The sequence below is a fragment of the Scyliorhinus torazame genome, chromosome 30 (assembly GCF_047496885.1).
Source record: "Scyliorhinus torazame isolate Kashiwa2021f chromosome 30, sScyTor2.1, whole genome shotgun sequence".
Taxonomy (NCBI): domain Eukaryota; kingdom Metazoa; phylum Chordata; class Chondrichthyes; order Carcharhiniformes; family Scyliorhinidae; genus Scyliorhinus; species Scyliorhinus torazame.
The window spans coordinates 23,442,635-23,467,690 of NC_092736.1; the positions used below are offsets into that span (position 1 = coordinate 23,442,635).

Here is a 25,056-nt window from a genome sequence, read left to right on the forward strand (position 1 = left end):
CTGGCCCCGGGGGGTGCCCCCACGGTGGCCTGGCCCGCGATCGGGGCCCACCGATCCGCGGGCGGGCATGTGCCGTGGGGGCACTCTTTCCCTTCCGCCTCTGCCACGGTCTCCACCATGGCGGAGGCGGAAGAGACTCCCTCCACTGCGCATGCGCGGGAATGCTGTCAGCGGCCGCTAACGCTCCCGCGCATGCGCCGCCCGGAGATGTCATTTCCACGCCAGCAGGCGGGGCACCAAAGGCCTTTTCCGCCAGCTGGCGGGGCGGAAATCCGTCCGGCACCGACCTAGCCCCTCAATGTTGGGGCTCGGCCCCCAAAGATGCGGAGCATTCCGCACCTTTGGGGCGGCGCGATGCCCGTCTGATTTGCGCCGTTTTGGGCACCAGTCGGCGGACATCGCGCCGTTTCCGGAGAATTTCGCCCATGTTTGCGGGATTCTCCCAGCTGGGCCTGGGCGGTCTCGCCAGGGTGCCGTTTAGTACTGGTTTCCACAAACGTGGATCAGTCGTAATGGCACCTGGGGGGAGGGGTCTCCCAGGCCATTAAAGACCCCGTGTAGTCAGGACAGGGCAGGGCGGCACCCTGGTATTGCAACCCTGGCGCCCGAGCAGTAACACCTGAGCACCCTGGAAGTGCCACCTGGCAGTGCCAGGAATCAGGCCCCAGGGGGGACCTTACCAGGTGGAGAGGGGGCCTTCCTGAGGTTTGTGGGGGGTGTCGTCAAAAACAGGGGGGGGTTGAAAGGTGGGGGTAAAGATCGGGGAAGCCAGGCAAGATGGCACCCCAATCGGCGAGGAGCCTTTAACCAGCAGGAAATGACGAGGGACGCCCAGCCGGAATCGCAACGTGCAGTCTCGGTGGAGAGGAATTCAGAGGCCCCCCCAAAAAAGTGCTGTTGAATAGCGGATGCTTCTTAACGCTGCAACCACCAAGAAACACCCCGCGAAACCCACCCACCCAAAACCGCACATAGATGTTTCCCAGTTAAATCGCGGCCACTAATTCGGAAGAGGTATTCCCAGGTAAACCACATCAGCATTTTGCCTCGGGAAGTGTAACTGATTTCATTTTGGGACGGAACTGAAAGTGGCTCTGTTTCTATTCCTTACATGGTAACGTTGAATCGTCATGTTGTGCCACAGTGATGTTCCTCGCCTATTCCGTTCCTGCCTCACCTTGAGAATTTTAGAAGGTCCATCGACGTGTGATTGAATATCATTCATTCTGAAAATGTGGAAATGGAATTTGTCGCTGCTACTGCCAGGTTAGACTGGGACATGTGCGTAATTATCTGAACCAAACGCTTATCCTTTCAGACTTAAATCATTTCCGACTGAAGAGAAAATGTTTCAATGCTCGGTTTAATTCGCCTGTTGAATGGAATACATCCAGCCTCACGTAAGACACCCGATGGTTTGACAAAGTCATCACTTTGTGGGGAGCCCCTGATGTATCCCGTCGTAATAGGGTGCGCCCACCTGAACCCACAGCTACGATTTCATAGTGGGATGGATAAAGGAAGGTTAGCCTTTCCTGTGGCCTCCTCAGGACTTACCAAAGCGCCTGGCAGACGTGGGACATCCTGCCGGAATCACAACGTGGGAAATGTGGCAGGCACAGCAAGATCCCACATGGGGCCCCGTGATCAAATTGGATGGTGGAGCAGGCTCAGTGGGGCCTACCTCGGTTCCTATTTCCCACTAAAAGCCACGCGATGATGGCCGGGCATTCTGCTTTTTTTTGATTAAGTGGCACAGAATCCCTACAGCCCAGAAGGAGGCCATTCGACCCATTGAGTCTGCACCGACCCCCTGACAGAGCACTCCACCCAAGCTCATTCCCCCCCCCCCCCCCCCCCCCGCCCTAGCCCAATAACCCCTTAACCCAACCTGCACATCTTTTGGACACTAAGGGGCAATTTAGCGTGGCCAATCCATCTAACCTGCCCATCCTTTTAATGCAGAAGGAAAGCGGAGCTCCCGGAGGAAACCCACGCAGACACGGGGAGAATGTGCAAACTCCACACAGTCATCCAAGGCCAGAGTTGAACTCGGCTCCTTAGCGCTGTGAGGCAGCAGTGCTAACCACTGTGCCACCGTGCTGCCGTGGGAAAAGATATCATCCCAGGACCAGGAAGGGCAAACCCCCCTGCCTTTCTTGGAAACAGAGCTACTAGCTCTTTTCATATCTACCTGATAGGGCAGGACCGTGCCCCGGTTTAATGTCTTTCGGCCCATTATTGCCGGCACTGGGGTGAACTCTTGAATCAAGAGTCACATTCTCATCTTCAACGGCTTATTGTTAAATGACGTCCTGATCTCCGAGGGTCCTGAGCAATCCCCGACCACCCCCAGCCCAAACACACTATAGTAGGGTGCCCGGCACCCCCAGCCCAATCATGTGTGCTCAGAAAATGCCAACCTGGCAGTGCCCATGCCACCTGGGCAGTGCTAGTCTGGCACCCAGGTGGCATTGCCAGGGTGCAAGGCCTGCCACAAATTACACTTTGAAACTTTGAGTGCCTGGAACGAGGGTGGTGAGTGCCTGGAACGAGGGTGGTGAGTGCCTGGTACCCGGTGCCAGGGGAGGTTGTGGAAGCAGAGACATTAACGGTGTTCAAAAGGCATCTCAACAAGTACATGGAAAGGATGGGTATAGGATGGGTATCATTCCTACGAAACTCATCTCCAAACTCCGTGGCCTTGGCCTCGGCTCCTCCCTCTGCGACTGGATCCTGTACTTCCTAACCCACAGGCCACAATCAGTAAAGATAGGCAACAACACCTCCTCCATGATCATCCTCAACACCGGTGCCCCACAAGGCTGTGTCCTCAGCCCCCGACTATACTCCTTATACACCTATGACTGTGTGGCCAAATTCCCCACCAACTTGATCTTCAAATTTGCTGATGACACCACTGTAGTGGGTCGGATTTCAAACAATGACGAGACAGAGTGCAGGAATGAGATAGAGAATCTGGTGAACTGGTACGACGACAATAATCTCTCCCTCAATGTCAACAAAACGAAGGAGATTGTCATCGACTTCAGGAAGCGTAGTGGAGAACATGCCCCTGTCTACATCAATGGGAACGAAGTAGAAAGGGTCGAGAGCTTCAAGTTTTTAGGTGCACAGATCACCAACAGCCTGTCCTGGTCCCCCCATGCCGACACTATAGTTAAGAAAGCCCACCAACGACTCTACTTTCTCAGAAGACTAAGGAAATTTGGCATGTCAGCTACGACCCTCACCAACTTCTACAGATGCAGCATAGAAAGCATTCTTTCTGGTTGTATCACAGCTTGGTATGGAGCCTGCTCTGCCCAAGACCGCAGGAAACTACAAAAGGTCGTGAATGTAACCCAGTCCATCACGCAAACCAGCCTCCCATCCGTTGGCGCTGTCTACAATTCCCGCTGCCTCAGAAAGGCAGCCAGCATAATTAAGGACCTCACGCACCCCGGACATACTCTATTCCACCTTCTTCCATCAGGAAAAAGATACCAAAGTTTGAGGTCACATACCAACCGACTCAAGAACAGTTTCTTCCCTACTGCCATCAGACTTTTGAATGGACCTACCTCGTATTAAGTTGATACTTTCTCTACACCTTGCTATAACTGTAACATTATATTCTGCAGTCTCTCCTTCCTTCCCTATGTACGGTATGCATTGTTTGTCCAGCATGCAAGAAACATAACTTTTCACTGTATACTAATACATGTGACAATAATAAATCAAATCAAATCAAATCAAAAGAGGGATACGGCACTAGGAAGTGCTGAGGGTTTTGGCCAAGGGTGGTATCATGACCGGTACAGGCTTGGAGGGCCGAAGGGCCTGTTCCTGTGCTGTATTGTTCTTTGTTCTTTGACACCTTTCCATTAAATCGCACCCATAATGTACGAATGTTTCAATGTAATTCCCACTGCAATTCAGCTTTTGCGGGTGAAAATATGTTTCTTGAATAAAATACCTTTATTATTTATATATTTTATGATTATATCTTTAAGATATTATTCTAATTTTGATGAAATGCTGTGTTCTCAGCCTGTCCACTTTGGCTCCACATTTGTTCAATTGGAGATATTCTCCTCGCAGTTCCGTGTGGTCAAACCTTGCCTTGCTGTGGAGTGTGTGGTGCACGGGTGAGGGAGGCAGAGGGGTGGGTAACACTGACCAAGAGTATGCTCGAAGCCGCCCAGTTTGCTTCCAGTTATTTATTAAGACAACAAGCAACAGAAAGGCCATATATTCAAAATATATCCCGAGGTTTCCAACAAGGCCTGACGCTGGGAACGGAGATATCGGTGGGCATCGATCGCTCACATCTGGTCGCAGTCAACAAAAGCGACAGAAGGAAAATTTAAAAAGTCTTTAAAGAGGAAAGCACTAGAAGATAAATTGGGGAGATGTATCCCAGCAGTTTAATGACAGAGCCCTTTCACTGACTGTATCACAGTCACATGATTGTCATTATGCATCAATAATGAGACACTGGAATATAAAGATGGCGGGGGCGGGGGGTTGCAGCAAGGAGTGGGGGAGGGGGGGGGGCCGTGAGGGTTGGTGAAGAAGGTTACATTCATGCAGTTTTATGATCAAGATTGCATAGCTGTTCAAGAAATGGTCTTTGTTTTCTCCTCGGTACTGGCGCTGTGCTCTGCCTGATTGTTAGCGAAAAGCCATCCAACTGCAGCATTGCAAAATGCAAGGAGTAGAAAAACAGACCCTGTCACAATAACAATGTGTGTGTCCCCCTGCCTCCCCCCCCCTCGCGAGAGTCATACATGTGTGTATGTGTGTGTATGAGTGTGTGCGTGTGTTTGTGAGAATATGTGTGCCTGCGTGTTTGTAGGTGGGCGTGTGCTGTCTGTCTGAGTCTGTGTGTAACTGTGTGTGTTTGTGTGCGTGTATATGTGTGTATATGAGTGTTTGTATTTGTGTGTGTGCGTATGTGCATGTCTGTATGTGTGTGTGTGAGTGTTTGTGTGTTTGTATGAGTTTTTGTGTGATTGTGTGTCTGAGTGTGTGTGTGTACATGAGTGTGCGTGTTTGTGAGTAGGTGTGTTTGTGTACATGAGTGTGCGTGTTTGTGAGTAGGTGTGTGTGTCTGAGTGTGTGTGTTTGTGAGTGTGTGTGTGTGTACATGAGTGTGTGTGTTTGTGAGTAGGTGTGTGTGTCTGAGTGTGTGTGTGTATATGAGTTTGCATGTTTATGAGTGTGTGTGTGTACATGAGTGTGTGTGTTTGTGAGTGTGTGTGTGTGTACATGAGTGTGTGTGTTTGTGAGTAGGTGTGTGTGTCTGAGTGTGTGTGTGTATATGAGTTTGCATGTTTATGAGTGTGTGTGTGTACATGAGTGTGTGTGTTTGTGAGTGTGTGTGTGGGTACATGAGTGTGTGTGTTTGTGAGTAGGTGTGTGTGTCTGAGTGTGTGTGTGTATATGAGTTTGCATGTTTATGAGTGTGTGTGTGTGTACATGAGTGTGTGCGTTTGTGAGTATGTGTGTTTGTGTACATGAGTGTGTGTGTTTGTGAGTGTGTGTGTACATGAGTGTGCGTGTTTGTGAGCATGTGTGGGTGTCTGATTGTGTGTGTGTATATGACTCTGCGTGTTTATGAATATGTGTGTGTGTGTGTACATGAGTGTGCGTGTCTGTGAGTAGGTGTGTGTGTGTCATCAGGTATTTTTTCACAAGTAAAAGGGACAGGGAAGGCGAGTGGGAAAGGGATAAAGGATTGAAGTTTTCACACGCCAATCCTTGCATACCTGCACAGAGCAGTCACCAACACCAGCCAGAATGTCTTTCAGGTAGGATGGGGGGGGGAATTTCCTTATCAGCCCGTTCACCATTCAATAAACAACCGTGAATGAACAGTAATACTTTAGACATCTGCAGCAAGCAAATACAAAACTGAAGAAATAGAAATGTTTCCTTGCAACCCCGATAAAGCATCACTGCCTGTACTGATAGAAAATACTGACGTTAAAGAGTTTTTAGCCCTAGGGGTTTTTCCTGTGCTTCCTATAGTGCGGACGTTTGCCCCTTCACTTTCCATCTTGGCCTCCAGTAGAAAGTCCTAGAATAAACTTCTGAAACATAAGAAAATGTCAGGAGATTGCCAGATGCTCTGGAATGTCCATGGTCCCGGGAAAGTTCCCGGTTACAGAGGCCTCAGAATGTCAAATCGAGCAGCCGAGAGAGAGAGAGCAGGGAGCACTCAATTTACCGGCAACCCAGCCAGTCTCCCTTTCTCAGTCCGGCAGACATGGAGGAGAGTTCCACAGGCTCCGTGTCTTCAGCTGAAGGGGCTCCATGTCCCATCAAAGGGTCCCGAGAGGTTATGGCATCAGAGGGCAGCCAGTCGCGATCTCCTGTGTACCCATCACATTGCCCGTCCCGTCAGATCCGAATGTGGAAGGTGCTGGAGAAGCAGAAGAGATAGGAAATGCAACTGAGCAAAGAGTTGACATTTTAAATAATGATTGTCCCCCGATAAATAAACTCCACACCCTTCACCCACCCCACCCCAACACGCAACCAAAACGGGACCGTCCTGATTGGTAAGTGAATTTTACAACTTTGGGTCTCAATTGTCAGATGTTCTGGAAGGTCAAAGGTCCTGGAGTCACATGTAGGCCAGACCACGTAACGACGGCAGATTTCCTTCCCTAAAGGACGTTAGTGAACCTGGTGTGTTTTTGTGACAATCAATGATAGTTTGATGGTCACCATTACTGTCTATTCCAGATTTGAATTGAATTCAAACTCTACCCAGCTGCCGTGGTGGGATTTGAACCCATGTCTCCATGTGCTAGGGCCCAGGCCTCTGGTTTACCAGTCCAGTGACTCGGAGAAGTGAATCTTGATCTTGACGGTGGTGACCTAGTGGTGCAATAAGGCAGACCTTTGTCTGTTTCCATAGCTAGTTATTCCTGGAACAGGTCTCTAGTCTCGTTTGAGAGGGAGCCACTCCTCATCAAGCGAGGCTGACCAGGAGTCTCTCCCGCTCTTACCGCCAGCCATTGGTGTGTTTGGAAGGATTTGCAACTTGATAATTGTGTGGCTGCGTAACGAACACACCTTCCGTAACCATCAAGTCCTGGAGCAGGACTCGAACCCGGAGCTTCTGAGAAGCTACCCACTGCCCCACAAGACGGCCAGAGAAGTGAATGTTACCCACTAAACCATCGTTGACACATGCTCTCTTAGGGTCAGGTCATTCCTTGGCAAATGTTATTTACCACTTACCTGCCCAAGCCTGGATATTGCCCAGATCTTGCTGATATGGGCATAAACTGCTTTAGTATCCAAGGAATTGCGAATGGTGATGAACATTGTGCAATCATCAGCGAACATCCCCATTTCTGACCTTACGATGGAGGGAGGTCCGTTGATGAAGCAGCTGAAGATGTTTGGGCCTAGGACGCTACCCTGAGGAACTCCTGAAGAGATGTCCTGGGGCTGAGATATTCGCCCCCAACAACTACAACCAAACATCCTTTGTGCCAGGAATGACTCGAACCAGTAGACAGATCTGCCCCAGATTCCCAGCAAATTCGCTCATGCCCCTTACTGGCAGACTCGGGTCAAATGTTGCCTTTAGGCAAAGAGTCTTTGACCTTTAACCTAGGGGTCTAAGCAGGGGTCATAATGGACTGAGTTGGCAATGCAACTCTAAATATCTTCCCCTTTTGAACTGGAGCAATTGAAATAGTAAATAATCTTTATCTGAATTTATGAATGGGCCGATGTATATTTAAGAAAGAAGCAATGTGCCTTGATGAAAGGGACAATTATTAATTTATGAACGATTCAATATATATTTACAGATGTGTCAACTGATGTTATGAATGGATCAATGTATATTACTGAAAGGATCGATCATACATTATGAATGGGTCACCACATTATCCATGAATGGGATATTCGCCATCATTCTGTGGAAATGATAGCTGGGCGCTATTGGACCGAGTCAGTTGGCAGTGATTTTAAACTTCAACGGGGACATTTCTGGATTTTTGCATGTTTGAGATTGGTCTGATCACTCTTTAGGAGTAGATCGTGAGCCACTAATTCTATTCCTGTTCACTCATTTACTTCACTCCTCACATCTCTGCCAGGGAGCACTGACAGGCACACATCTCCGTTCTAACCTACCTGAGGAAGTCAGGTGCTCGGCCGATCATATTCTCGAAATCCGGATAGTTAAGCTTCCCGTCACCATCCAAGTCAGCCTCCTCGATTACTTTCTCACACACCAGGGTTACCTCTTCAGGGGCGAGCTCCTCCCGGGTCAACTTATTGAGGGTCTTCTCCAGGTCGGACTTGCAGATGAAGTTGTCCGTGTTGAAGTCTGTTGAAGATAAACGAAGTACTTTGCGAAACGTATACAAAACCACTATAGGGAAAGAGCAGCCTGTCCACTGAGCCCGCACCCTGCTCACAATGGCCAGTAGATCATGACTAGACACTTTTCAACTTGCCCCGCTCATCACAGGCAGGCAAATGCCTGGCAGAGGCAAAATACCCTGGAGAGCTCCTGTCCGATTCCCTCTCGCCTACTTTAACTGTTAATCCACTTTGTCCCAGACATGATTGTGATCTCCTCCTCAGTCCAAAAACAGTCCACCTCCCTTTTAAAGACCCGACTATTGTAGCCAACATGACGGAATTCATTTGGAAATAAAAAATAACACTCTTGCTGGTTCTAGCTCATTTCTAGAATTAAACCCTGGGCGCCGTTGAGCCTAGTTGGCTTAGACCTAGTATGTGAATCGGATTATTGCCAACAGCATCGGGTTCAATCCCCGTTCCGGCTGAGACAGACTTGGGGCCTACCTCTGACTGCCCACCTGTGGAGGAATATAATATTCAGTGGAGAAGAGAAGTCAGACTTTGCTCAAAGGGAGTATATATTTTTGTTGATAAATTTAGAGTACCCAATTTTTTGTTTCCAATTGAGGGGCAATTTAGCGTGGCCAATCCACCTACCCTGCACATCTTTGGGCTGTGGGGGGTGCGGCCCACGCAGACACGGGGAGAATGTGCAAAATCCCACACGGAGAGTGACCCAGAGCCGGGATCGAACCTGGGACCTCGGCGCCGTGAGGCAGCAGAGCTAACCACTGCGCCACCGTTCAGCCCCTAACTCAAAGGGAGTATAAAGGGAGATGGCTGGGGCACTGGGGTGCTAAGTATAAGTCAGATTCGGTACAGTCTATCATCGAGGAAAAAGGATTAATGTCCAGTTTCATCCTTCTGGATTAGGGGTTTGTTTTATGATACATTCAGGGTAGTGGGGTTGAACATTTTGGACGGAGATAAGAAGAAATATCTTCATTTATGAGAGTTTGGAAATTCTCTGTCCGAGAGAACCGTGGATCAACACATTGAAGTTTTTGAGAACGGAGGGAATCCAGAAACCTGGGGCGGAATTCTCCATTTTAGCGGCAGTGTTGATGCTGTCGTAAACGCCGGAGCACTTTACGACAGCGTCATCTGGCCGCTAGGAGCAGCGATTCCCCCAACCCACAGGGGGCCAGCACGGCACTGGAGCGCTTCGCGCAGCTCCAGATGCCAATACAGGCCCCAGCGCAGCCGGCGCAAGTCGGCGCATGTGCGCCACGGCCGGCGCGGGTCCACTGATGCGCGTGGGTTGCCATCTCCGCGCCGGCCCCCACGCAACATGGCGGAGACCTACAGGGACCCGGCGCAGAGGAACATAGGCGCCCCCCCGGAATGAGCTCACCCGCTGATCGGTAGCCCCCCGTTCACGGGCCTGGCCACCGTGGAGGCCCCCCCACCAGGACTGCCCCCGCAGCCAGAAAGCCGAGGTCCCGCCGGGTAGGATGACACACGAACGATGGCGGCGGGACTCAGCGGAACTCGGCGGGCACTCAGCCCGTCGGGCGCGGGGAATCACCGGCGCGATTGCCGCTGATTCTCCGGTCGCCGGGAAAGTGGAATCGTGTAAACCTTCATCGAAGAGGGAGCGTGCGATTCATGCTTCATTCTGACGCTCAGCAACTTCACCATGTCCATTCGTGCTCTCCGTTGCTTTAGCAAAGCACATAATTAGCCAAACACATTTTCTCTTCAACAAATCCCCCACTTGCTTTCATTTATCATCTCGTATTCCACCGGTCAATTAATTTTGTCCCGTTTTGCTGCCTTTTAACGTTTCCCCAGCACCGACATTAGTTTATTTTATTCACATTTTACCATTTGCCATGGTGGGATTTGAACCCAGGACCCCTGTATTACTAATCCAGTGACAATACCACCATACCACCGCCTCCTCCTTCCGACATTAGTTTATAATTGACGGTTTTACCCCTTGATGTTTTTTTGAACTGAGGCGTAACATTTTGCAATCCTCCAGCTCTCTGCTTCCACTGAGGAGAATTAAAGATGAGAGTGGACACTGTCTTATTTTATGTCAATAGAACGCCAATGTGCCAGCTTAACCAGCTACTCATAGAATCATAGAATTTACAGTGCAGAAGGAGGCCATTCGGCCCATCGAGTCTGCACCAGCTCTTGGAGAGAGCACCCTACCCAAGGTCAACACCTCCACCCTATGCCCATAACCCAGTAACCCCACCCAACACTAAGGGCAATTTTGGACACTAAGGGCAATTTATCATGGCCAATCCACCTAACCTGCACATCTTTGGACTGTGGGAGGAAACCGGAGCACCCGGAGGAAACCCACGCACACACGGGGAGGATGTGCAGACTCCGCACAGACAGTGACCCAAGCCGGAATCGAACCTGGGACCCTGGAGCTGTGAAGCAATTGCGCTATCCACAATGCTACCGTGCTGCCCTAGTCAATGGCATTTTGACAGCAGGGCTCTGGTTAGATCCCGGAAGATAGCCCGTGGGGTGAGTTTAAAACTTCACTTTGCCAAGCTAAGGGCAGCAGGGGTCCTCCACCCCAGGCCTCAAGAAGGAAGTGTAGGCCTTCCCTCCCTGGACCCCTTCCCCAACTACCCGCTTCCCAAAATGCTGACTGCAACATCCCCCCACCCCGTTGGGCTCAACCTACCACCAACCCTCCGGACATTTTGGTCACACATTCAGCCCGTCCTGTGCAATAAAAGTGACAGGGCTTCCTGCCAGACTCTCGCTATCCCGATTCTCACCCCGAGAGTTCAAATGACTTCTTGTAGAAATGCAAGGTAGATCCCCCCCCTCAGACTCACTTCAATAATAACGCAGAGGTTATTTTGTTAAAACCGCAGGATTAAAAAGCGAATATTACCAAATATGTGACTATTCTAAGTGTATTTCTAAAAGAGGATTGGTTATGATGTGAAACTTGTTTTCTGGAGTTGTGTTTCTGATGTCCCTGTTTTGGTTCCTGTGCCTGTCCTGTTCTGCTTTGAAGGAAGTCACAATCGGTTCAATAAATAAAGGAAGTGGTTTCCCATACCATAGATTTTAAAGGCATAAATGGCCTTCAGCTCCCGGGGAGCCATCTCACTGAGCACGGAGAACATATCCACAAAGTCATTGAAGCTCAGATTGCCAGCCCCATCCTCGGAAAAGGTCTTCACAATTTGCTCTCTGAACGGATTCTCCTGTGAAAACAAACGTGCCGGGTTTTAGTAGGAGTGAAAGCTTTCGGGGTTCTCTCCCTCATTCCGGTACTCCCGATCGGAATTTATTCTGATCGGATTTCACCTTCCTGCACCATTCCGCCATTAACCCTTTGTGCCCCTCCCCCCTCGGCGGCTGTGGGAATCATAACCTGGAAGCTGACGTTGTTCTGATGTGAAATGTGAAGACTGGTTGAAAATATTCATGAAGGAACAGATTGGGGAGCTCAATCGGAGGCCGGGATAAATTCTTTATGACGGCAATAAAACGGAGAGCTGTAAGTTCAAGGAGAGCGACATTAGATAAAAGGACGGTCACTTTTACAGCAAGCAATTAAAAAGTTATCTTCAAATTGTCCGAACAGTTTTTACTTGGTACCATGTTTGCGCACTGCACTGGGTGATGGCTTGCTTGAGGATTGGACCTTTTCCACGCGGGCACTGCCGGGTGTAGCAATCTCTGCAAGGGAGGAAGATTGCTAGGCTGTGTTATTGGTGTCTGCATACACCACACTGTCAGTGCAGTGTCCATCCCGAGCCATTACATTAGATCATTTGCTCGTCAGCCAGGAAGGCAAATGCAATGTTAGCATTCATGTTGAGAGGGCTGGAATATAAGAGCAGGGAGGTACTTCTGAGGCCGTATCAGGCCCCATTTGGAGTATTGTGAACAGTTTTGGGTCCAGTATCTAAGGAAGGATGTGCTGGCCTTGGAAAGGATCCAGAGTGTGGTGATATGCATCACTGTAGGTACACAAGGGGTTAATGTAGATACACTAGGACTGAGTAAACACTAGAGGGAGCACCAGAGACATCATGACACACAGACATTCAACCAATAGGTCAGTAAGATAAGACACGACCAATGGGCAGTCAAGACACCAGAGGTGACACTACCACAAGGGGGCTACCCATATAAAAGGACAGGGCACACATGCTTTTTCTCTTTCCATAGATGACACTCAGAGAGACAGGAGCAGATCAGGAAGCATCACACTCACCACATGGCTTAGAGCAGACTGGTTAGTTAGACTGAGTTACTATAGCAAGATCAGCAGGAGAGTCGGAGAATTGTTAACTGTTCAATAAACGTGTTAAAGCTATCTCCAAGTCTGAACCTTCCTTTGTCAGAGTGCACATCAAGGAAGCAGCTTCTGCTACATGAAGAAGCAGAACACAACACAGAGGAGGTTGACAAGAATGATCCCTGGAATGAAGAGCTTGTCGTAGGAGGAATGATTGAGGACTTGGGGTCTGTACTCTTGGAGTTTAGAAGGATGAGGGGGGACTTTATTGAAACTTACAGGATACTGCGAGGCCTGGATAGAGGGGACGTGGAGAGGATGTTTCCACTTGTAGGAAAAACTAGAACCCAAGGGCAGAGCCTCAGACTGAAGGGGCGATCCTTTAAAACAGAGATGAGGAGGAATTTCTTCAGCCAGAGGGTGGTGAATCTGTGGAACTCTTTGCCGCAGAAGGCTGTGGAGGCCAAATCACTAAGTGTCTTTAAGACAGAGATAGATAGGTTCTTCATTAATGAGGGGATCGGGGGTTATGGGGAGAGGGCAGGAGAATGGGTATGAGAAACACATCAGCCATGATTGAATGGCGGAGCAGACGTGATGGGCTGAATGGCCTAATTCTGCTCCTATATCTTATGGTATTATGGTCAGGTCTTTAACGATGAAACATACATACCTGTTAGCTATCCACAAGCAATAAATAATATTCCAGTCATAGATCATAGAATTTACAGTGCAGAAGGAGGCCATTCGGCCCATCGAGTCTACACCAGCTCCTGGAAAGAGCACCCTACCCAAGGTCAACACCTCCACCCTATCCCCACAACCCAGCAACCCCACCCAACACTAAGGGCAATTTTGGACACTAAGGGCAATTTATCACGGCCAATCCACCTCATACAGAGCTTGGACTCTCCAGGAATGGAAATGCATTTGGTACGAATGTATTTTCCTTCGCACAGAATCCAATTATTTCAAAATCAATGGGTGGAATTTACTAACCAAAAAGAAAATGCTGGAAAATCTCAGCAGGTTTGGCAGCATCTGTAGGGAGAGAAAAGAGCTAACGTTTCGAGTCCGATGACTCTTTGTCAAAGATAACAGACAGAGAAAGTGGGAAATATTTATAGTGTGGAGTGAGAATGAAAGATGAGTCATAGCCACAGAAACCCAGGGAAACCGGGTGCTAACGGCCACAGAAACCAAGGGGACAGAGTGCTAATGGCAGCCCCCAGAGAGAACAAAAGATGTGAAAGGTCAAACAGCAGAGAAACTGACATCAGAGGGTGAACTCTGACAGATGTAGATGTGGGAAGAGGGGAAGGGGGAAGCAAAGTGGAGAAAGGGTAAGGAAAGGTGGATAAGATGGAGGGCGTTTAATATATATTAAGAAAGACAAAAAAGAAAGAAATGGCAAGAGACAGTTGAAATGAAATGGGATGAAAACAAATGGGTCGAGGTGGGGTAGAGCTGATCATCTGAAGTTGTTGAATTCGATGTTGAGACCGGAAGGCTGTGGCATGCCTAACCGGAAGATGAGATGTTGTTCCTCCAGTTTGCGCGGAAATTGCTGCCCTCCCTGAGGTGAATTTGTTGACAGGGGCTGAAGGCGGAGGTGTCGCACCATTTTCCCACTTCTACTGCGGTTAAATCTAGAGCAGGAAGGCTTCCTGCCCCACCGCCTACTAAGTGGTCAGTTAATCCCAGCGTAAGGTCCTCATCCTACATCCGCAGGTAGGAAAATCGCCACAACCTGTCCTCACTCACCTGCGGCCTGGATTTCTGGGCAAACCTAGGCCTCTCCCTGGGCGCATTGCAAACAGCTGCCACCCCTCCCGCTGGCACTGCCTGCAGTTGGAAGGTACCGGCCTCTGGTTGGTCTGCAGTTCTAAGCGGCTAGGATTTCTGCCCCAGGGCCCTGTTGGCACCTAATACAGGGGCCCTTCCTCAAAGGAGGTGAAATGGTGCACTCTCGTCACCTCGTGCCTGCAGCAAATTCTGCCCAATATGCTAAAAGAAGACTCTAATGCTGTCTCAAACTCAGGGGAGGCTTTAGGGCTGGCTGCAGGTCATTGGTTTCTGGTCCCTTCCTGGTGAAGATAATGTCCACATGATCCATTTTCGCTAATCAGTCCATATATTCAAGATGTGTTTGATTTAACATTGGGGCTTTTCCACCTGCCCTCTCCCTGTCCATGAATGGTTCAGTCCAGCATGACTTCACAATCACACGGATTCAGAATTGAAGGAACCGGGAGCCCTGGTAAAATGGGCCAATAAGGATTGGGGAGATGAGAGGAGATGGGGTATTGTTTGGGATGATTGGAGTCATACCTGGCACACAGGGAGAGAGTTGTTGATTTTGAGGTTAGTCAGGGTCGTGTTCCGGGCCCAATCATCTTCAGCTGCTTCATCAATGACATTCCTTCCATCATAAGGTCAGTAGTGGGGATGTTCGCTGATGACTGCACCATGTTCAGCTCCATTCGCGATTCCTGAGATTCTGAAGCAGCCCATAAGCAGCAAACCTGGGCAACGTTTGGGCATTTGCTTCAATAGTGGCAAGGAACATTCACCCCACACAAGTGCCAGGCGATAACCATCTCTACCAAGAGAGAATTTAACCATCTCCCCATGACATTAAATGGCATTACCATCACTTAATCCGCCACTATCAACATCCTGGGGATTACCATTGACCAGAATCTGAACTAGGCTAACCATATAACTATTGTGGCTACAAGAGCAGGTCAGAGATTGGGAATTCTGCGGAGAGGAACTCACCTCCTGACTCCCCAAAGCCTGTTCACCAGGCACAAGCCAGGAGTGTGATGGAATACCCTCCACTTGCCTGGATGAGTGGGCAGCACGGTAGCACCGTGGTTAGCACAGTTGCTTCACAGCTCCAGGGTCCCAGGTTCGATTCCCGGCTTGGGTCACTGTCTGAATGGAGTCTGCACATTCTCCCCGTGTCTGCGTGGGTTTCCTCCGGGTGCTCCGGTTTCCTCCCACAGTCCAAAGATGGGCAGGTTAGGTGGATTGCCCATGGTAAAATTGCCCTTCAGTTAGGTGGGGTTACTGGTTTACAGGGATCGGGTGGGGGTGTGGGCTTAAGTGGGACGCTCTTTCCAAGGGCTGGTGCAGACTCGATGGGCCGAACGGCCTCCTTCTGCACTGTAAATTCTATGAGTGCATCTTTTTTTTAATATAAATAATTTTTAATCAAATTTTCACAAAATATCAACAACAAAATACAGAAAGAAAAGAACAACACCCCCCCCCCCCATATACATAAATAATAAATTAACAGCCTTCATCAACACAAAGGCAAAAATAATAATAATAATAATCGCTTATTGTCACAAGTCGGCTTCAATGAAGTTACTGTGAAAAGCCCCTAGTTGCCACATTCCGGCACCTGTTCGGGGAGGGTGGTACGGGAATTGAACCCGCGCTACTGGCCTTGTTCTGCATTACAAGCCAGCTGTTTAGCTCAATGTGCTATACCAGCCCTAAATACACACCCTCTCCGGAAAAACGAACCGACCCCCCCGGGTTGCTGCCGCTGCTGACCATCTTCTAACGTTCTGCCAGGAAGTCTAGGAACGGTTGCCACCGCCTGAAGAACCCTTGTACCGATCCCCTGAAGGCGAATTTCACCCTCTCCAATTTAATAAACCCAGCCATATCGTTGATCCAGGACTCCTCGCTTGGGGGCCTCGCATCCTTCCACTGAAGAAGAATCCTTCGCCGGGCTACGATGGACGCAAAGGCCAGAATACCGGCCTCTTTCGCCTCCTGGACTCCCGGCTCTTCTGCCGCCCCAAATATTGCGAGCCCCCAGCCCGGCTTGACCCTGGAACCTACCACCCCCGACACCGTCCTCGCTAAGCCCTTCCAAAAGTCCTCCAGCGCTGGGCAGGCCCAGAACATGTGGGTGTGATTTGCTGGGCTCCCTGAGCACCTAACACACCTGTCCTCGCCCCCAAAGAACTGGCTTATCCTTGCCCCGGTCATGTGAGCCCTATGCAGCCCATGAAGTTGTATGAGGCTGAGCCTCGCGCAAGAGGAGGAAGAGTTCGCCCTCCCCAGGGCATCCACCCACATCCCCTCGTCAATCTCCTCACCCAACTCCTCCTCCCACTTACCCTTTAGCTCCTCCACCGAGGCCTCCTCCTCCTCCTGCATCACCTGATACGTTGCCGAGATCCTTCCCTCTCCAACCCACACCCCCGACAGCACCCTGTCCTGGACCCTGCGTGGCGGCAACAGTGGGAACTCCACTACCTGCCGCCGAACAAACGCCCTTACCTGCATATATCAGTAGGTGTTCCCCGGGGGGAGCCCAAATTTAGAAGACAGGGGGTGGTGGTGGATGGAAGATTTTCAGACTGGAGACCAGTTACCAGCGGTGTACCACAGGGATCAGTGCTGGGTCCTCTGCTATTTGTGATTTTTATCAATGACTTGGAGGAGGGGGCTGAAGGGTGGGTCAGTAAATTTGCAATTGACACCAAGATTGGTGGAGTAGTGGATGAGGTGGAGGGCTGTTGTAGGCAAAGAGACATTGATAGGATGCAGAGCTGGGCCGAAAAATGGCAGATGGAGTTTAACCCTGGTAAGTGCGAGGTGATTCATTTTGGTGGAAAAAATTTGAATGCGGATTCCAGGGTCAATGGCAGGGTTCTGAGGAATGTGGAGGAACAGAGAGATCTTAGGGTTCATGTCCACAGATCTCTAAAGGTTGCCACTCAAGTGGATAGAGCCGTGAAGAAGGCTTATAGTGTGTTAGCGTTTATTAACAGGAGGCTTGAGTTTAAGAGCCGTGGGGTTATGCTGCAACTGTACATGACCCTGGTGAGACCACATTTGGAGTATTGTGTGCAGTTCTGGTCACCTCATTATAGGAAGGATGTGGAAGCATTGGAAAGGGTGCAAAGGAGATTTACCAGGATGCTGCCTGGTTTGCAGGATAGGTCTTATGAGGAAAGGTTGAGGGAGCTAGGGCTTTTTTCTTTGGAGCCGAGGAGGCTGAGAGACGACTTAAGAGGTTTATAAGATAATGAGGGGGATAGACAGAGTGGACGTTCAGAGACTATTTCCTCGGGTGGATGTAGCTGTTACAAGGGGGCATAACTATAAGGTTCAGGGTGGGAGATATAGGAGGGATGTCCGAGGTAGGTTCTTTACTCAGAGAGTGGTTAGGGTGTGGAATGGACTGCCTGCTGTGATAGTGAAGTCGGACACTTCAGGAACTTTCAAGCGGTTATTGGATAGGCACATGGAGCCCACCAGAATGACAGGGAGTGGGATAGCTTGATCTTGGTTTCGGACAAGGCTCGGCACAACATTGAGGGCCGAAGGGCCTGCTCTGTGCTGTACTGTTCTATGTTCTCCTCCAGCTTGCCCAGGCTCGCGAACTTCCTGTCCACAAACAGGTCCCCCATCCTTCTAATACCTGCCCTGTGCCAGCTCAGAAACACTCCGTCCATCCTCCCCGGGACAAACCGGTGGTTCCCCCGAATCGGGGTCCACACCGAGGCCCCCACCTCCCCTCTGTGATGTCTCCATTGCCCCCAGATTTTGAGGGTAGCCGCCACCACCGGGCTTGTGGTATACCTCGTTGGAGGAAGCGGCAGCGGCGCCGTCACCAGTGCCTCCAGGCTCTTGCCCACACAGGACACCATCTCCAGCCTCTTCCATGCCGCCTCATCCCCCTCCTTCACCCACTTACGCACCATCGCCATGTTGGCGGCCCAATAATACCCACAGAGGTTAGGCAGCGCCAACCCCCCCCCCCCCCCCCATCCCTGCACCGCTCCAGGAACACCCTTCTCACCCTCGGGGTCTTCTGCGCTCACACAAACCCCATAACGCTCCTGTTAACCCGCCTGAAGAAGGCCTTAGGGATCAGGATGGGGAGGCATTGGAACAGGAACAAAAACCTCGGGAGCACCGTCATTTTAACTGACTGCACCCTACCCGCCAGGGAGAGTGGCAGCATGAAACTCCTCCTCCATCTGCTCCACCAGCCTCGTGAAGTTAAGCTTATGTAGGGCCCCCCAGCTCCTAGCCACCTGGACCCCCAGGTACCTGTAGCTCCTCTCCGCCCTTTTTAGCGGGAGCTCACCAATCCCCCTCTCCTGGTCCCCCAGGTGCACTACGAACAACTCGCTCTTCCCCATATTAAGCCTGTACCCGGAGAAATCTCCAAACTCCCTAAGGATCCTCATCACCTCCGGCATTTTCCCACCGGGTCCGCCACATATAGCAGCAAATCATCCGCATAGAGCGGATGCTCCTCCCCACCCCGCACCAGCCCCCTCCAGTTCCTCGACTCCCTCAACGCCATGGCCAGGGGCTCAATCGCCAATGCAAAGAGCAGGGGGGACAGAGGACACCCCTGCCTTGTCCCCCGGTGTAGCCAGAAATACTCTGACCTCCTTCTGTTCGTGGCCACACTCGCCACCGGGGCCTCATGTAGCAGCCTCACCCACCTGACGAACCCCTCCCCGAACCCGAACCTTTTCAACACCTCCCACAGGTACCCCCATTCCACCCTATCAAAGGCCTTCTCCGCATCCATCGCTGCCACTATCTCCCCCTCCCCCTCCCTCGCCGGCATCATTATAACATTCAAGAGCCTCCGTACATTGGTATTCAACTGCCTCCCTTTCACAAACCCCGTCTGATCCTCGTGTATGACCTGTGGCACACAGTCCTCTATCCTCATGGCCAAAATCTTTGCCAGCAACTTTGCATCTACATTTAAGAGCGAGATCGGCCTATATGACCCACACTGTAGGGGATCCTTGTCCCGCTTCAGGATCAGGGAAATCAGCGCTCTAGACATCGTCGGGGGCAGAGCCCCCCCTTCCCTTGCCTCGTTGAAGGTCCTTACCAACAGCGGGCCCAGCAGGTCCGCATACTTCTTGTAAAATTCAACCGGGAACCCATCCGGCCCCGGTGCCTTCCCCGCCTGCATGTTCCCTATCTCTTTGACCAACTCCTCCAACCCAACCGGCGCCCCCAACCCCGCCACCTGCTCCTCCTTCACCCTCGGAAACCCCAGCTGGTTCAGGAAGCGACCCATCCCTCCCTCCTCCAGTGGGGGCTCAGACCGGTACAGTTCCTCGTAGAAGTCCCTGAAGACCCCATTGATACCCACCGCACTTTGCACCATTCCCTCCTCCATCCCTAACTCCCCTGATCTCCCTAGCTGCCTCTCGCTTCCGAAGCTGGTGCGCCAGCATTCGGCTCGCCTTTTCTCCGTATTCATATACCGCCCCCTGCGCCTTCCTCCACTGCGCCTCCGTCTTCCTGGTGGTCAACAAATCGAACTCAGCCTGGAGGCTACTCCGCTCCCTAAGCAATCCCTCCTCCAGGACCTCCGCGTCCCTCCTATCCACCCTCACCATCTCCCCCACCAACCTCTCCCTCTCTCTCCTCTCCCCCCTCTCCTTGTGTGCCCTAATGGAGATCAGCTCTCCTCTGACCACCGCCTTCAGTGCCTCCCAGACCACCCCTACTTGCACCTCCCCATTGTCATTAGCCTCCAGGTACCTCTCTATACACCCCCGGACCCGCCCGCTCACCTCCTCGTCTGCCAGCAACCCCACCTCTAGGCGCCACAGCGGGCGCTGGTCCCTCTCCTCCCCCAACTCGAGGTCCACCCAGTGCGGAGCATGATCAGAAATGGCTATCGCCGAGTACTCCGTATCCTCCACCCTCGGAATCAGCGCCCTGCTCATGACAAAAAACTCAATCCGGGAGTAGGCCTTGTGGACATGGGAGAAGAATGAGAATTGCCTGGCCCCCGGCCTCGCAAACCTCCATGGATCCACCCCTCCCATCTGGTCAATGAACCCCCTCAGCACCTTGGCCGTCGCCGGCCTCCTGCCCGTCCTAGACCGAGAGCGATCCAGTGCCGGGTCCAGCACTGTGTTGAAATCCCCCCCATTATCAGGCCCCCTGTCTCCAGGTCCGGAATCCGGCCCAGCATACGCCGCATGAACCCCGCATCGTCCCAATCCGGGGCATATACACTGACCAACACCACCCGCTCCCCCTGCAGCTTGCCGTTTACCATCACATACCTACCGCCATTGTCTGCCACAATGTTCGACGCCTCGAACGACAGTCTCTTCCCCACCAAGATCACCACCCCCTGATTTTTGGCATCCAAACCCGAATGAAACACCTGCCCTACCCACCCCTTTCTCAACCTTACCTGATCCGCCACCCTCAGGTGCGTCTCCTGAAGCATGGCCACATCCGCCTTCAGCCCCTTCAGGTGCGCAAACACCCGGGCCCGCTTGACCGGCCCATTCAGTCCCCTTACATTCCAGGTTATCAGCCGGATCGGGGGCTACTCACCCCTCTCCCCCGCTGACTAGCCATAGCCCTTCCTAGGCCAGCCACGTGCCCGCGCCCCCCGCACGGCCCGTTCCCCACAGTGGCAGACCCCCGCCCCGACCTCCTCTACCAACTCCAGCTCCCCCTTGGCCATTCCAGCAGCAACCCGGTCCCCCCCCCCACCCCAGCTAGGTCCCCCCCTAGCTGCATTGTACCCCCCATTGCACTCCCGTAAGTCAGCTGACCCCTGCTGATCCCGGCCACTCCCGCCGCTCCATCGACCCCCCCACCCAGTGTGGAACTTCCCTTCCCCCCCCCCGCTGTCCACCGGCGGGATCTCATCCATTCCACTCCCAGCGCGGGAGAAAAAGCCCGCGCTTCCCAGCTCCGACCCCGCCCCTTCAGCCCTAAACGCGGAAAAAGCCCGTGCTTTCCACTCGCTTGGCCCCGCCTCCCCTGGCGCAGCACCCTTTCCATGCCCGGTCCCACTACCCCCAACTCAGGCCTGTTCCCCCCCCCCCCCCCCACGGGACCCCATCTCCCCTACCGACCATCAACCCCCCAAGCAGTTTACCTACCCCCCACCATGAGCCCGCCCGGCGGACCTAATTAAAACAATGCCCAATCAACCCCCAAAAAACAAAGTACCTGCCCTCGAAACCCAACCCAACAATCCCCAACCATCCCTCCACCGCGACCCCTCATCCCTGACCCTTAGTCTGAGTCCAGTTTTTCGGCCTGAACAAAGGCCCACGCCTCCTCCGGGGACTCGAAATAGTGGTGTCGATCCTTATAGGTGACCCACAGACGCGCCGGCTGCAGCTTACCGAACTTCACCCCCTTCCTGTGCAGCACTGCCTTCGCCCGGTTGTAACCGGCCCTCTTCTTCGCCACCTCCGCGCACCAATCCTGTTGATCCAGACCTCCGCGTTCTCCCACCTGCTGCTCCGCTCCTTCTTGGCCCACCTTAACACACACTCTCGATCAGCAAACCGGTGGGACCGCATCAGCACCGCCCGCGGCGGCTCGCTGCGCTTGGGCCTCCTCGCCAGCACTCGGTGGGCCCCCTCCAGCTCCAAGGGCCCCTGAAAAACCCCCGCTCCCATCAGCGAAATCAGCATGGTGACCACATAGGCCCCCACGTCCGATCCGTCCAGCCCCTCCAGGAGACCCAGGATCCGCAGGCTTTTCCGCCTCGACCGGTTCTCCATCTCCTCGAACCTCGCCTGCCATTTCTTGTGGAGCGCCTCGTGCACCTCCACCTTCACCGCCAGGCCCAGGATCTCGCCCTCGTTCTCTGAGACCTTCCGCCGGACCTCCCGGATCGCCGCCCCTTGGGCCGTCTGGGTCTCCAGCAGCTTATCGATTGAAGCCTTCATCGGCTCCAGCAGCTCTGCTTTCAGTTCCTTAAAACTGCGCTGGAGAAGCTCCTGCTGCTCTTGCGCCCACTGCCTCCACGCTGCCTGGTCTCCGCCCGCCGCCATCTTGGTCCTCCTCCCTCGCACCTTTATTTGCTTCAATGCCACTTTTTAAATCGCCCCATTCCTGGTCCAATCCATACACTATCAGGGGAACATTGCTGTCCCCTTCCCACACCGGGAAACGTCGAACATGCGCCGTTACGGGCCCTAAAAAGGGCCCAAAATTCTGTTTTTAGCGGGAGCTGCCGAACGTGCGACTTAGCTCCGCATAGCCGCAACCGGAAGTCCATGAGTGCATCTCCAACTATACTCAAGAAGCTCGACACCATCCAGGACAAAACAGCCCGTCTGATCAACATCCCATCCAGAATTTGAATCATTCACTCCCTCCACAAGCGACACACAGTGGCAGCCGTGTGGACCGACTACAAAATGCACTGCAGCAACTCACCAACACTCCTTCGGCAGCACATTCCAAACCTGTGATGTCTACCAGCTAGAAGAACAAGGGCAGCAGATACATGGGACTACCACCACCTGGAAGTTCCCCTCCAAGTCATACACCATCCTGACTTGGAAAGGTACCATCGTTCCATCACTGTCTCGGGATCAAACTCCTAGAACGCCCTCCTTAACAGCACTGTGGGAGTTACCTACGTCACAAAGACTGCAGCGGTTCAAGAAGGCAGCTCACCACCCCCTTCTCAAGGGCAATTAAGGATGTGCTACTGGCCTACACAGCATTGCTTGCAGCTCATGGTTGAATTTAAAAAATAGACATTTTTAAAATGTAGGGTGTGCAACCAAGACGTTTTGGATGGTTTAGTCCAGGCCTGAGCATATAATGCTCTATAATACAGGTGGCCCAAAAGGATTAGGTATATAGATTGTCAGATTATATAGACTGTTAGATTGTGATAAAAATCCAATTGGTTTCAGTAATGTCATACAGGGAAGGAAATCTGCCATTCTTTCGGGTCTGGCCTACATACACCTCCAGTCTTGCACCAACGCGGTTGCCCATTAACCTCACTCTCGCAGGCCCTTTATCCAGGTCAGATGGTTAATGGGAAATCAGCAGTGCCCTTGTCCACATACCGAAAATTAAGTAACGTTTCAAAAAAAAAAGAAACGCTTCAGGGCCCCCCCTTTTGGATTCCTCACACCTTGTTTGGAATTATCACAGTTAATAGTCAATTGTTTCATTATCCAGGGCTTGGGAATGACCTATTGATAATGAATGTCGCCAACTTGGGTGGTATGATGGTTAGCACTGCTGCCTCACAGCGCCAGGGACCCGGATTCAATTCCAGCCTTGGCTCACTGCCTGTGCGGAGTCTGCACGTCCTCCCCGTGTCCGCGTGGGTTTCCTCCGGGTGCTCCGGTTTCCTCCCACAGTCCAAAGATGTGCGGGTTAGGTGGATTGGCCGTGCTAAATTGTCCCTCAGTGTCCCAGGACGTGCGAGTTAGGTTATGGGGTTACGGGGATGACGGGGGAGTGGACATGGGGAGATTGCTCATTCGAAGGGTCGGCGCAGACTCGATGGGCTGAATGGCCTCCTTATGCACTGTAGGGATTCTATGACTCCAGATCAATCAGATTATTGCCAATGCTGGCAAGTTATCAGAATGGTGAGAGGCTGTTTTCTCAACACCCGCTTAAAAGAAACAACAGTGCCTCTTTGCAGTGAGCTGAATTAACAATGTGACTCTGTTTGATGCTTCGAGGGTAATTGGTTTGCTTAATGGATAGTTTGTGCCTGTTTGCTTGAACTCAGCTGGTCTAATAAACAGCTCACTTATTCCCTGTCTGCCAGTTCATTATCATATTCAGATTGCAACATCTTTATCTAATGTCTTTGCACGGGCCAATATATTTCTTGATGTTGCGCTTGCTTTGACTCAATGTTGTCACATCAATAAGTCATTTGCTTTATGAGCCAAATAGATCAAGACGCCAGAGGTTCCAGCCTGGCTCATCCCGAAAGAGTCTCTGTCGTCTTGTGTGAGCAAAATGCTTATTATTTTTCTTTTGCGGGGAAGATTTGGCGCTTTTCTTTTACGGTTAGTTTTCACCAGTTCTTCACTTGTACCCCACCCTTGAGCGGTCAGGAGGAGTGAGCGATTTGTCATCAGGTCTCCTAAACCAGACATGAACCCCCCCCCCCCCCCCCCCACAAAGCTCCGAAATTGTTCAGCCTTGACTTGCCTTTTCCCAGCAGGCACTGCTACCTCAGCATGGGAGCCAGGTAGAGCACAGAAGGAGGCCATTCTTCCCCCTGTGCCTGTGCTGTTCCTTTGAAAGAACTTATCTGATTGTTCCCACTCTTCCCTGCTCTTTCCTCAGAATCCCATAACTTGTTTTTCCTTTTCAAGCATTTATCAGGTTCCCTGTTGGTTCCGCTTCCCTTTCAGGCTGTGCATTCCAGCTCGTTACATTGAAAAGAAAACGTCTACATTTTTCTCTGGCTCTTTTGACGGCAATCTGAATGTTTGGGCCTTCTGCCTATTTACCCATCTGCCAATGGAAACAGCATCTCCTCATAGAACCGATCAATTGTTCACAATTTCGCACACCTACATTAAATCTCCTCGTAACCTTCTCTACGGCACTGCCGCACAGTGGTTAGCACTGATGCCCCACCG

At 51.6% G+C, this 25,056-nt stretch overlaps 1 protein-coding gene across 1 annotated transcript in view; it reads right to left on the reverse strand.

Moving 5' to 3' along the window:
* Positions 1 to 4,208: 4,208 nt before the first annotated feature.
* The window catches only part of cib2 (calcium and integrin binding family member 2), a 150,698-nt gene continuing 129,850 nt past the window's right edge, over positions 4,209 to 25,056 (reverse strand). Inside the window, exons 4-6 of the mRNA XM_072492965.1 lie at positions 11,447 to 11,594; positions 8,167 to 8,362; positions 4,209 to 6,430 (exon numbers count right to left, since the gene is read on the reverse strand). Coding sequence (XP_072349066.1) covers positions 6,409 to 6,430; positions 8,167 to 8,362; positions 11,447 to 11,594 — 366 coding nt within the window. The 3' untranslated portion in view covers positions 4,209 to 6,408. The remainder of the gene's footprint in view (positions 6,431 to 8,166; positions 8,363 to 11,446; positions 11,595 to 25,056) is intronic.